Source organism: Astyanax mexicanus, chromosome 19 (genome assembly GCF_023375975.1).
Source record: "Astyanax mexicanus isolate ESR-SI-001 chromosome 19, AstMex3_surface, whole genome shotgun sequence".
Lineage (NCBI taxonomy): Eukaryota > Metazoa > Chordata > Actinopteri > Characiformes > Acestrorhamphidae > Astyanax > Astyanax mexicanus.
The window spans coordinates 33,147,208-33,160,947 of NC_064426.1; the positions used below are offsets into that span (position 1 = coordinate 33,147,208).

General features: G+C 39.7%; 1 protein-coding gene across 2 annotated transcripts in view; it reads right to left on the bottom strand.

Annotated features, from left to right (window-relative positions):
- Positions 1-13,740, bottom strand: part of igf2bp1 (insulin-like growth factor 2 mRNA binding protein 1) — a 60,488-nt gene continuing 46,748 nt past the window's right edge. The window contains exons 8-15 of one of the 2 annotated variants that reach the window (XM_022668504.2): positions 13,434-13,556; positions 12,245-12,380; positions 11,974-12,090; positions 10,459-10,575; positions 9,846-9,920; positions 8,693-8,824; positions 7,820-7,933; positions 1-7,665 (exon numbers count right to left, since the gene is read on the bottom strand). In XM_022668504.2, coding sequence (XP_022524225.1) covers positions 7,519-7,665; positions 7,820-7,933; positions 8,693-8,824; positions 9,846-9,920; positions 10,459-10,575; positions 11,974-12,090; positions 12,245-12,380; positions 13,434-13,556 — 961 coding nt within the window. In that variant the 3' untranslated portion in view covers positions 1-7,518. Of the gene's footprint in view, positions 7,666-7,819; positions 7,934-8,692; positions 8,825-9,845; positions 9,921-10,458; positions 10,576-11,973; positions 12,097-12,244; positions 12,381-13,433; positions 13,557-13,740 lie in introns of both variants that reach the window. The other variant, XM_022668503.2, reaches the window with a different exon arrangement.

Sequence of the window (13,740 nt, forward strand, 5' to 3'; positions counted from 1 at the left end):
TAACCGGTTTTCTCATCTTTTAATAACACATTCATATCTATGCTCTGTATTGTTTACAAGGAGTTCAAAACAAATGTGGATGAGAACTAAAGAAAATCGGGCAGGCAGAAGGTGAAAATCCAGATAGTGTCCATGGCACCTACTATAAGAGGGGGGGTGGGTGGCTCGGGGGGTTTGGGGGCTAGAGGTGATAAGTTACTTGTCTTCCTCTCCTCCTCGTCCGCCTCCTAAACTGTGCCCTAGTCAGCTAAAAAGGCCCTTACTTGCCTGTTGCATCAATACAGATTTGAAAAAAAAAAAGAGAAAAATTATTTTAATATCATGCTCTGCAATGTCTCATCGAGTACTATGTTGCAGTTCACAGAGAGAGAGAGAAAGAGAGAGAGATAATTCTAATGCATCCAAACACAAGAGTTACAATCCTATGTCATTTTAATAAGCAATCAGAAAAATAAATCAAATAAAGGATGAAGAATTGCAAGGTTAAGAAGTCAATCTAATGAGGAATGAAAAAAGAGAGATTGAATAGTGAAACTGAGATTTTCCATTTTTTTTTTATTTGTCCCTCCCCCATTTCCATTTATTACAGAATCCTTTCTGAACAATGCCTAAACAACGGAGAAAAACAAAAATCATCATCTTTGGAAGTAAAGTATTCCTTTTTTTAAACATACTATCCACTACAGTATACGGAGATGCTGCTACCCAGTTGCTTAAGTCATTTATTATTAATTACTTATTTTTAGTTTGAGCATTTTTTTTCTAAATTTTAAAAACTTTTTTTGTGTCCTTTTTTCTGTTTTACATGTTGTCCTATTTATTTATTTATTTGTTCTCTAAGAGGTAGATCAACAAAAAAAAGAAAAAAAAAAGAAAAGAAAAATTACATGGTTACAGGTATCGTGCCCCTCGATTGAAGTAAAAAAAGGGAAGGTAGGGGGTGATTGTGGGTAGAGAGCTTAGTGTGTGAGGGGATCCGGGATGTAGCTTCCCTTCAGTGCTGATCTAGGACTCCGCTCATCCTCTCTTCACCCCAACACAAGTCATTACAAAACATAAAAAAAAAATATATATATATAGCAGTACTAGTTTCAGATCAGTGCCACAGGGCAGATTTTTTTTTTGTCAGCACTAAAACTGACCAGTCCATGCTCCGCCCATTAACACATTCTTTCATATCTAACACATCTAATGTTGCGAGGCTGGCCAAAGGTCACAAGATAGCAGTATGTAAATTGCAGTGTGGACAGTGGATAGACAGCACAGAGGGTGGTAATGATCGTGACTGGCAGTGTCTGTCTACAAGTGTCAGAAAAGCAATTCTGGAAAAGAAAAAATATATATATATGACATCCACAGAAGAATCCCACAGATCAGTGCAGAATTCTTCCAATCTTTCCTTAAGGGATGTCCTAGAGAAATGTGGGCGGACCATGGACCAGCTAATTGTATGACTGTACTGAGGGTCCGTTTTTTTTTTTTTGTCTATTGGGAGGTCAAGGCTGCATAGTGAGGAGGTAGCGCAGTGTGTTTGAGGGGAAAAGAATACATCAAGCTTTGTGAAACAGGCACACGGTATGCATCATCTACCAATGGATGAGCATGATCCATTTATCTAAAGCAAACCTTGCCTTCCGCAGCGGGTGATCACAGGTCAGTATAACCACTGAACCCGGCCATAGTTCAGTTTAACCATTCGCTTGTTCAAGACAGTGGAGGGTCTTTGAGCTTCTGGTCCTAGATCAGCATTCTGGGGCTCTGTGAATAGCATGAATAGGACTCTAAAAAGACGTTGTGAAGTCGTGCGATGATCATGTTGCATTTAATAAATCAGCTAATGAAGGGATGTCCAGTTCTGTTCCTCAAGAACCAGAGTCAGTGACTGAATCCAGCATGGTTGGGTCATTTCCTTGCTCAAGCATACTAGATTTAAGCAGCTAGCTATACGCACATCAGCACGTCACCCAAACTTGCGGTAGATGGAAAACAGTGGTGAAACTTCCTTTTGACCAACATTATTTGTATATATGTGTGTACGATCATGTAACACATAAAAAGCTTATTCAAGGTTGGTCAGGATGGGATGCTGTCAGTGGCTCGACTGCACATCACAGCACTATCAGCACTCTACAAGATCTGTACTGCATTGGTTTTCCAGACTATATGGCCAAACCCTGCTGGGCTCTGGTCCCCTGAGGACCAAATCTGGACACCCTTCCTCTAAGCAATTCTTATATTCCAGTCTTCATTCTTGCTTTACACCACCTCTCTTTCACCTTCAACCAAAGCCACCCAACAACACCAAACAACCCAGATCAGATTAACTCCACCTGTCCTTTAGCCCAACCTCAGCCTGGCCCAGTCGCCAAAGCCCCTCCTCCATTCCTTCCAATCACGGCCCTGACGCTAAGCTGAACAGGTCAATTTTTAGTAACCAAAAAAAAAAAAAAAAAAAAAAGAGAAAATGGAAAAAGCAAAAAATAATAATAAATTAAAGAAATTAAAGTGAAAAAGTAACATGCACTTTCGCTCTTGTCTGGTTGATAAAAACAATCTTATGGCTAAGTCTTGAGGTAGCGTTTCCTAGTTATGTGAGGTTTAATTCGTCATTAGCACCCAAATGTTTCTCTTTGAGCAAAGGCCAGAACCCAGCACTATGAGATATAACTGGGGTGGCGCATCTCTCCGACAGCGACACCCAAAACTAGTCTGAGGTTGGATCTGTTGTCTAAGTGTAAATCTGTGCACGGCAATGGGTAGGCTTATCTTATTTGTTCTCAGGTGGTTCCCCAAGTATATATAATGTGTGTGTGTGTGTGTGTGTAGATATATATATATATATTTTTAACAGTCCTGGTGACGAAAGCCAGCCAGTAATGTGGCTCGTCACACAATTGCATAAGTGAAGAACATGCAGTCGCGCTTATTTTTATTATTATTATTTCTTAAACTAAACTGACTGTTTGCTTACATAGTTTGAGTCCTGGTCACAGACAGCTTCGAACAGGAGGATTTTGTCATTTTAAAGCTGAGCGAGTGCCGAAGAGTCTTAACACTACATCCGATACAGACAGCGAACATTTCGTACCGCGTCTTATCGGAGTACATGAAAACAAAACAAACCAAATCTGTTTGGCACAGTTGTTACTTGCATTGTGAGTAACTGGTTAGTATTTCAAATGATCTAATATCAGTATAAGAGATCTCTGTGCTCTTCTAAAGGAACCTGATCAAGAGAGAGAGGGAAAAAAATACAGCAATAATAATTCAACTACGATCCAATCCAATCAAAAGTAAATCGCAAAATTTTCTGTTTCTGAGGGGGGCTAAAAATAAGCATCAAACCACTGAACAGAACTGAGAAAACGGACACAAACAAGGCCAGCGTAAGAGAGGGTGAAGGTCTACTCCAAAACTGAAACAACAAAATGTCTTTTCCCACCTCCCCCCCCAATTAAGTCACAAATTATGCAAGTGAAGAAAACCATCTGAAACAATATCCTAACGTTCGGATGACGGGAATGAGTTGCATACAGGGATGAAGGGAGAAATGGAAGAGGAAGAGAAGCCATGTGAAAAGGACAGGAGGGATGTAGGATGAATGTGTAGTAGCATTTAACTCACATTTGACAGCACTGCATGAGTACTGATTTTAGTGACCTAGTACAAACATTTTGGCAACTCATGAAAATGACAGAAAATAAAGCAAAAACACATCAGTTTGTTAGATTGAAAAAGAACAAGGAAAAAAAAAAAAAAAAAAAAAACTAAACAAAGGTTGGCCCATCTCCCTCTCATCTCTTTTACACTCTTCATTCACTCGGAATTTTATATTTTCCAGTTTTCTTAGTTCCTGGAGATTTTTTATCATCATTTATGTTCACTTCTTTTTTTTTGTTTCTATATTTTATTCTAAAACTGATGAAACAGTATGTAACCAGATGTCATGTCCAAATAAAGCTTGCTGTTAAACAAAAACAAAAAATAAAAAAATAATAAAAATCACACATAACTGCTGCAGTCTGAACAAACTAAAGGTTCGTGAGTGTGTCTCAGTGTCAGACAGAAATCACACCTCGATGTCAGGTTTGAAACTCGAGCAGAAACCGGAAGGCTGCTGCCTATTGAGGAAAAAAAAGGAAGCACAGAAAAAAACAAAAACAAAAAGACTTGTGGATGAAACAAAGCGGACACAAAAAAGAGAGCTAGCTAAATGCTAACCGCTAACCCTGCACAGGTATCTGTGTACTTATCCCTGTTGAAAAGGATTCTGGCAGTCTTCATCCTTTATTAGCTGTTAAAACTGCTGCATGTTACCCATCCTGGTCCAATTGTTTTTCTTTTTATTCTAAAAAATACAAAAGATCTGTTCAGTTGCTTCATTTTGCTTCTTATTTACAGGTGAAACTGATTTCTGCAACATGAAAACGTTCTGATTTTTTTTGCTCACGTTTTCCAGAATATTTTATCGTAATTTTGTCGTTCAAAAAAAAAACAAACAAAAAAAAAACAAATAAAAAAGTTAAACTGAGACTATAGGATAGGATGTCATTTTTCTGCCTTTTCTTTAACACCCATACCACTCTCCCCCAACAAAAAAATACTATACACTTAATTTTTTTCCTTTCTTAGAAAAAAATACTTCACACATGCACACATACATACATACAAACATACACACACACACACACAAACACTGGACAATGGGGAAGGACAAGACTCAATGCTAAACAAAGAGCCACCAGATATTTCACATTCAGTGTTTGAAGCTCAAAGCTCAACGTAGGGATTGAGGTGAGGCTAACACGGCTAACGCTGCAAACGCTGCTACTACAGCAGCCTACAGGGCTACTCAAGTAAACAAAATCAGCCAATAAAATGCACATGGCATTGCACATGGTGCATAACACAGCCCTGGCAATGGAAGGCCCCAAGCCCAGGCCTTCAGCACATAAGGTTCATTAAGACCAAATGATATCGGGCCAGGGTTCAAGAGGCACAATAAGCGTCCTTCAGTCAGGGCCACCCTCAGCTTTCCGTAGTTAGCGTTAACGAAAGAAAGCTTGTATGACAAACAAATGAAATCGTCTCATTTTGACTAAAGTCAAAATAGTCTAAAGGACCATTGTGTAGCAATGGCTGCGATGCACCACTCAGCAATGGCATGAAGTGTCTCACTTCCCTTTGGCCAGTGATTTCAAGTTCAGCCCATCCCGGATCCAAAGGCAGCTGGAAAAAGAATCTATCGGCACAGTAAAGTCAGTAAAGCCACCAAAAACAACTAACAAAAAAAAAGTGCCGTTTGCCTGTGGATCCTTTTGAGCTAAAGTAGGGGAGGGTGGGAAAACACACACTCTCAAACACGCATACACTCAATCAAATCACACTCAATCTTACGCACTACAAAGAAAATAAGGTGGGAGGGGGGAGCACATCCGACAATAACTAAAAAATATTTCTTCCTTAAAAAAATAAAACATTCAGGACTATCAGCTTTTTATATAAAACATCAGCAAGCAAAAAAAAAAGAAAAGAAAAAAAAAGGAAAGAAAACAAAAACAAAAAAGCTGTTAGGAATACTGAGGTAACAATACCCTGAGGTAGGTTTCTTTTTTTTTTCTTAATTTCATTTTATCTAATCTGTTCTAGGATCAGTGAGGACAGCCGGGCATCCGGCAACCTCATCGGCATACGACGAACGGAGTGAGAGGGAGAGAGAGCGCAGAAGCCACTGTTGGCCTCACCTGCTGTCAACGCTAACCTGTGACCTAAAGGCAGGGTGGAGAGCTGAACTTTGGGGGGCTTTCCATCCTTATATTGAAGTCCTGATGCATCTAATCCTGACACTCATCACACTGCTTCAGCAGTTTCTACCAAATAAGTAGAAACTGATACTGGATCTAGGAAAAAAGTAAACTGTGTTCTGGTTTCTCTGAGAATTCTTGATCAAAACCACATTTTGCATTTGCAGACCACAGATTAGTTGTTTTATTTTATACCTTCAGCAGTGGTCTTCAGTCCTGCTCCTGAAGAACTACAGCCTGTAAACAACCCTAATCTAACACACCCCTATTCAGCTAATCAAACACTCGTGAAGAAGGCAGTGATTATGATGGATTAGGGGGTGGGGTGGATTAGGGTTGGAAGCAGCTCTTCAGGAGAAATATGGAGACCACTGATCACCAGAATGATGAGTGACAATTCAGGATTAAACCAGATTTAATGGACTTAATATGTTAGACTGTGTATCAGACCAATTGGTAACCACAATCCCAGGTACACCCACACCTCTATTGGTCTAATACATAGCAACATAGCATTAGAACAATTTAGTGATCATGACCATTTTAAGAGCACGGATTTCTCTGGATGGTAAGACCCCAGTTTCAACAAAGGCTCTCCCTCCTTATCATATGTCCCTGTCTTTTTCTCTTTCCTCTGAGGGGCCAGGTTAACTCACATATCATATATATATAATATATATAAAATATGCCATTTGGGCGTGGGCCGCGCACCGGCGAGCATCGCGGGCGTGGTTTAGGGCTGGTGGTGGGGTTTGTGTCTCGGAGCTGAGCCGCTGCAATAGAACTGCAGGGCCAGCCTCGGCCCGCCCACTTACTGTACCCTCACTGCATGCGACGCCAGCCTAATCAGCGCTAGGCCCAAGAGCGATGCACAAGTTAAAGCTTATCCGCTTCACTCGCGCTTGTCCTCGCCAGCTGTACGCGCGACCGCCGACAAGCATGCAGTATCTCAATACATATTCATGAAGATTATATTTACAACCACATTTTTTTCTTCTTCTTTTTTTGCTTTTTACCTCACCCCAACAGTTTACTGCAAGGGATTTAAAGAGCAGTGTTAACAGCTATGGCCCCTCCCCTAATTCTCTATTAGGCTAAGGACGAGTCGACTGACTCGCAGTGGGTTCTCCGCTCTTGCCCTCCCGCCTCCGCTTCACTGCATTTCATTAATAATACCTCTGAATAAACATTTCTATACATATATCTCTATCTTTAAAAAAAACACCCTTAAAATACTAGAGTGACTGGTGATGGCTGAGGACCACCCCCCTCCGTGTGTTACAATTCTCAGGAGTGCTAAAAAACAAAACAAAAAATCGTCATCAAACTTGTTTTTTATAAGCTCTCACTTGAGGGTGCAATTTTGCAGGGTGGCAAACCCTCATGCCATCATCAGACACTCAACCTGGCCTGGCATCTGGTCTCTGTTTTCTAGTTCTTCACTCTTTTATTATCTTTTTTTTTTCTTTTTTCTTTTTTAAATCACTTATATTTCTAGTTTCCTTTCACTTCTCTAAACGTGTTTCCTCTCTCAGGCATTTATTATTATTATTTTTAAATTTCCTTTCTATTCCCTCTCAGTTTGATGCTCGTTTCTCCCTGTCTACCGCTGGGTCTGTGTGTCTCGTTCTCTTTCAGTCAGTCCGCCATTTCTCCTCCATTCGTCCGTCCGTTCGTCTGTCCGTCCATCCATCCAGTTGGGGGCGCAGGCCCTTTACTTCCTCCTGGGCTCCTGAGGCATTACTTGGTGGGGCCCCAGTTCCGACTGGTTCTGTGGGTGCTGCCCGGGAGGACCTCCCATTCCTCCTTTCTGCTGCTGCTTAACCTGTGTCAGAATGTCCCTGATCTTTCTCTGTGCCAGCTGAGAAAAGAGGAAACACCTTATGCATTAATTTCATAACCACTATTTTCTTTTTTTTTATATCTAAAGCAGATCAGATGTTGTGCTCATCATCGTTTAACCCTCACGCCATAGTTTATGCACAGATTTCTATTAAAAAAAAAGTCAAACTCACCTGACTTGCGTAAAAGTGGCCGATGATTTTGACAATAACCTGGTCCTGTTCATCAGGGGTCTGCTCTCTGGGAACAACCACCTCCGCTGCTGTCAAGTTCTGGAGCTCGTTGACCTACAACACAACCAATAACAATCTGAGCATCACCAGTTGCAATTAATAAACTACATATGTCACACAATGTATTTAGTACAATTGGTCCCATTCACCAATATCTTCCTCTTTTTAAAATGTGCCCTAATTAAAAAGTTTACATCAGATTTACAAAAGTTTTTTAAACTGCAGAATAGTTCTTAGCTGTCCTTTAAAAATGATAGATTTAATAAACCATTTTCATGTAGAATTAGTTAGTTTTTTTTTCTTATTTGGGATTTGTTTCAAGTGCATTTTAAGAAGAATCTACTCGATAGGTATGACTAGTGAACAAAGCTCATTGTCTTACGTTTTTTATTTCAGCAAATGTGATCTAAACCCCAAAAGACAATAAAGCTAAAGCCAGTATGATGACACAATAACAAAAGTCACACTAAACAAGTACACAGTCCACTCTACTTAATTCTTCACTGGGGGGATTCTATATGGGTAGACCAACAGAGATGGGTTGTAAGATGGGATAGGATGTAAGAGTAACTATTATTATATGGCCCACATGTAATAACCAACTCAAAGCCGGTGTTCATTTATGACCCACCCATTCCACCAACATGTAAGCTGGATACAAGCCTCAAATACTACTACAGACGATAGTCAGTGCTTTATTATAAAAGAGAAGAATGTGAAAAAAAGGCCACACCCACAAATAGGAAGTCTAAACACTGAATGAAACTACATGTTTTTTTAATATTATTAAAACATTTAAAATAACTTTCTTACCGTTTTCCCACCCTTTCCAATAACTCTTCCAGCAGCGGCTGCTGCAACTTTGATGTGTGTCTCCAGCTTCACCTCTTCCTTAGGGCCAAAGAAATTCTCCTCCTTCAGCTTGCCATATATTCTGCCTTGAGCCTGAAGTAGAGCAGAAATACACTTACATAAACTGCATAATCTCTGTATACTCTCAAGAAAAAAAAAAAACATTTAAAGGACATTTTGTGCAAAAAGCTTTGAGATGTGCTTTTTCTTTTAAATTAACTCTTTATTTAGACCCTGTTTACACTGGGTTACATCATGTGACTAGTTTGTATTACAGATAGTATCCTGATAAGATTTTAATCACATGCATTTACCACATGCACTTGGTAGGCAAATAAGTATCCAGTTGTGCTGTGCAGGAAATGGGATAGAAAATGCAATTTTGGACTGTAGTTATTAGCTGGTGTTTAGAGTGCTGATTACTTTACTGCTTTACTATACGTGTCTTAAATTCCTCTTACACCGTGTCCTGAACTGTTTTTTATCTTTAAATGACTGAATTTGTATCTGTCTGTTTCTAATGCAGCTTGGGTGTGATCAAACACATGAAGTCACCAGATGTGAACAGGGTCTTTAGCCGTATCTGGACAGGATTAGTTTCTCAGGGGGACTTCTACTCTTGCATTTGGACTGCAGTTGAAAAAACAGGAGAACCAGTAAGTTCTTTTGGTTTATCGAGTTCAGTAGCTCCTCCATTTCCACTTGCTGTTGTGTTTACATGGATCTCCGTGTAAACGCAGGCCCAAAGTGTAATTACAGTGTGTGGCAGTGGACAAATAGCTATTCCATTCAAGGTGAGGTGACAAAGCTCAAAGATGTGCGCCCGGACGGGACTAAAATTACCAGAGGACCATGGAATTCAACAAAAAACTGTAGGTAAACCAACATGTAGTTTTCTCAGAGGACGTCTGAGAAAAACACATATATGGTTGTACGGACGGAAATAAAATCACAGAGGACACCCCCATAAGAAAGACAGCTACCACAGGACCCCCTGAGAAATGAATCTCATCCGAATAGGACTTTAGACTGTTACCAGGCATCTGTTACCAGGCATACATTCATTACAGCAGCTGTTATTTGTTAATATTTGTTAACAGAAAAGCAACCATACCTTAAATTGAGCCTCAGGTGGACCAGTAACGATGACCATACGCATTTTTGAATCAGGGGTCTCTGCTGGTGCAATCTGAAGAAAAGAAAAAAGCATAATTATTAATGTATTACTACACTACAGTTAATTTAAAAATGTATGGTTATTTCATATAACTTTAGTAGTAATCGCTACTTGCAATTTTGACATTTGCAAACCCTTGTTTTTACAATTGTCCTGTAAGCTATTGCTGACCACTTTGGTCTACATGCACAATTATTCTGACCACTCTAGATGATGCATGATCTAGCTTGGTCGACCAACATCATCAGGTTGGTTGAAGAGCAAAACCAAACTGGCCCACCATTATCAACAGGAACAAAAGCTGGTTGACCAGAATGCCCGAAACCAAATGAAACATACGCTATACTGATAACAAGCTGGTTAGCTGGTTAACCAGTGCAGGGTATAATTTCACCTCAGTGTCGAGCTTCTCAAACACATGGACCAAAAGCTGGTCTTAAGCTGGATTTTTCAGCTGGATAGTAAGACGTAAAAACAGCAGGAACAGCAGAGGTGTTGTGTTGTTAAATAAGTGTTTAGAGCTGTCAGCGGTTCAGCAGTAGCACCTCACCTTAATGGATGCCCCAGCGAAGCGGCTCAGCTGTTTAATGTGCTGTCCCTTCTTGCCGATGATGGCTCCTACTGCTTGTGCTGGGATGTACACGTGGACTGTTTCCTGCTCAGGGGCCTTTTAAAAGGTCAAAACACAAAGTTATACATCAATCATGACAGATCATTGATCATTTAATACACACAGTGGAAACATCAAAACCTACAGTACACTGCCCTGCAATAATCACTGTGAACCCATGTCCTTAACCCTGGGAAGGGGTTTAGAGTGAGAGATGCTAGGTCAATACTGCAAACAAGACAGTGGGCTTTGGTGATTTCCAGTCTCATCATAGTAAATGCATTCCCAAATTCTCATAATTTTTTTTTTACATAACTTGAATATAATAAATTAGTGTATGCATGCATGCAGTTTCTGGGACAGATCTGTTCACATTACAGACAATTACAGGTCACTAAATTCTAAGCAAAAAAAATTGTTTATCTGTAAACTGATTAACAAGGTGAACAGAGACTACGAGACATTTTTTAGGTTTTAATTGACACTTAATTGGTTACTGTGAAAATCCAGCGTAAGTTAGCTACTTAAGCAGAGAATTAAAAGATAAGTAATTTCTAATACAATTGAAAATATGAAGAGAACATCCAGAAAAATAAGAGACCACTTAAAAATTATAAGTTTCTTTGATTTTACCAAATTGAAAACCTCTGGAATATAATTAAAAGAAAGATGGATGATCACAGCCATTCAGAAAGCTGTGTGAATATAAATGCACCAGGAGTGGCCTAAAATTACCCAAAAGCAGTATGTAAGACTGGTGGAGGAGAACATGCCAAGACGCATGAAAACTGTGAGTAAAAAACAGGGTTATTGCACCAAATATTGCTTTCTTAACCTTTTAAAACTTAATGAAAATGAACTTGTTGTCTTTGTATTATTTAAGGTCTGAAATCTCTAAATTGTATTTGTTTGTTTAGCCATTTCTCATTTTCTGCAAATAAAACTCTAAATGACAATATTTTTATTTGGAATTTTGGAGAAATGTTGTCCGTGGTTTATAGAATAAAACAACAATGTTCATTTTACTCAAACATATACCTATAAATAGCTAAATCAGAGAAATTGATTCAGAAACTAAGTGGCCTCTTAATTGTTTTTAGAGCTGTATATATAATTATGTTTTGAACTTGATTGGTCTTGTTGTATTACACACAGCAAAAACATTCTGTACATTATTTAACATAAAAAAAATAGTGGAAAACCAAATATCACAATTAAAAGTTTGTTTTGTTCATGAGCATGCAATTACCTATGCTACACCAATATAATACTATTTTAACATTTGTGCAATACAAATTGAATATATAATTCTTAAAATGGACTGATCTGCAACTAGAGAGGGAGGAGCTTGTTTAATGGTCTGTTCGGCTGGTCTGGCAACCGGAACACAGCCACAGACACCTCTGCATGCTCCGAGCTTACCCCAAAAGAGCCTTAAGGAGCACCTGAGCTTACCCCAAAGGAGCCGTAAGGAGCACCAACTCCAGGGTTTCCAGGAGGAGGAGGGGGCAGCGAGGAGGATGGAGGGAACAAGCCAAGAGCTCCGAGGTTCAGTCCAGGGATGAGGTGAGTCTGTTGCTGGAACAGAAGAGAAACTACATTTAAACCTGGGATACACCCTGGACTTAGTTAACTATCAACAGTTGACCCAGTCAAATACACCATATATTCAATAAGAGATAGCCGGAGGATGCAGTTCACTCCCACGTCTGTCTCACACACGTACGTTCATGGCAGCAATGTCGTTATCATAGGCCTCCCGCACTTTCTTCATGATCTCCTGCTCGGCCAGACAGCAGGCCTCAATGGCACCTTTTACTGTGATGGTCCTCTCAGGGTTATACAGGGTCAGGTCCTGCAGCCTGAACAGAGCAGAGAAATCACAGTGTGACATTTTGATGATATAACACAACACAGGCTCAGGAAACGGTGGTTTCACAGTCTTTCTAGTCCCGCCCCCTCATGTGATGATGTGATGGATTTTTTTTTCTTTTAGTGTAGATATCAACACAAGCAGTAGTTTATCTTTTAGGGCGTTTTCACACCAGCACTATTTGGTCCGTTTGTAACTTTAGTGCAGTTCAATTGAACAGGTGTGAAAAATTAAATAAATTAAATAAAACTGATCGAGACCACCTAGTGGACCAAAGTTAGTCCTAAACGAATGCTGGAGTGGTTCGCTTGCGTTGAGATTGTGATCCGGTGTCGACCCAACAAAGCTATTAAATATAGTCCATTTATTTGAGCTAAACTGCTGAAAAGGCGCAGTTTAAACTGACCTATTAGCCAGATAACGCTAATTACCACAGCTATGAACAAACGCTGTGTCCATGCACCTGCGGTCTGTGCTGTGTTCAGTTCTCACAGCCGCGTGACTCTGTTTACTATGTTTACATCTGCACTGCACATAGAAACAATGTGTTTGAAAGCGCAGCGTTTCAGTGTTCAATGTTAAAGCACAGATATTCACACTGGAACACAGAATCTTTTTGCTGTATTTTATTCTTTTGTATATTTAGATTTAGTCCCACGCCAAACAGCTTTGACCAATCAGAGGACACAGCCTGCTGTTGTGGTTTATTGGTGCGCATTTTGGTGTGTTTAGGTTTATGCCTGTGTGAAACCAAACCAAACATAGGGATAAAACGCTCCAAATAAACAAACTCTTCAACTGATTTGTACCACAGAAACAAACTGCAGGTGTGAAAACGCCCTTAAACTAAAAGCAGTAGCGTTCCTGATTTGGGAGGTGAGAAAATATTCTAATTAAATGATATCAGTATCCTGACAACTATTTATGCAACTAATATATACTAATACATTAATTCTAAAAACAGTGTGGTCTGGTAGGTTTGTTGAATGTAATTGTAAAACTCTGCTGACTGATCAGAGTGTGTTTCTGTTTGTCCACTTACGGTGAGATGGTAATCTTGGTGTCAGTATCTTGTTCCACTTTCTTCAAGTTGCGCCCCTCCTTGCCGATCAGACGGCCGACAAAGTTGTTGTGGGCGAGGATCTTCAGAGGCACCTCGTCAGCACTGTCAAAAGACAAAATCGTAAGGATACGGATGGCACAGAGCACTATCACTGGAAATCATGGGGGCATTGTAGCCATTTGTTTAAATGAAACATGACCACAGCCATAAAAAAAACTCTTTTAAAGTGCTTAAAGTGTTACACTACTGTCTCTTTTTTCTTTTCAGAGTATGTTCATTATCACAA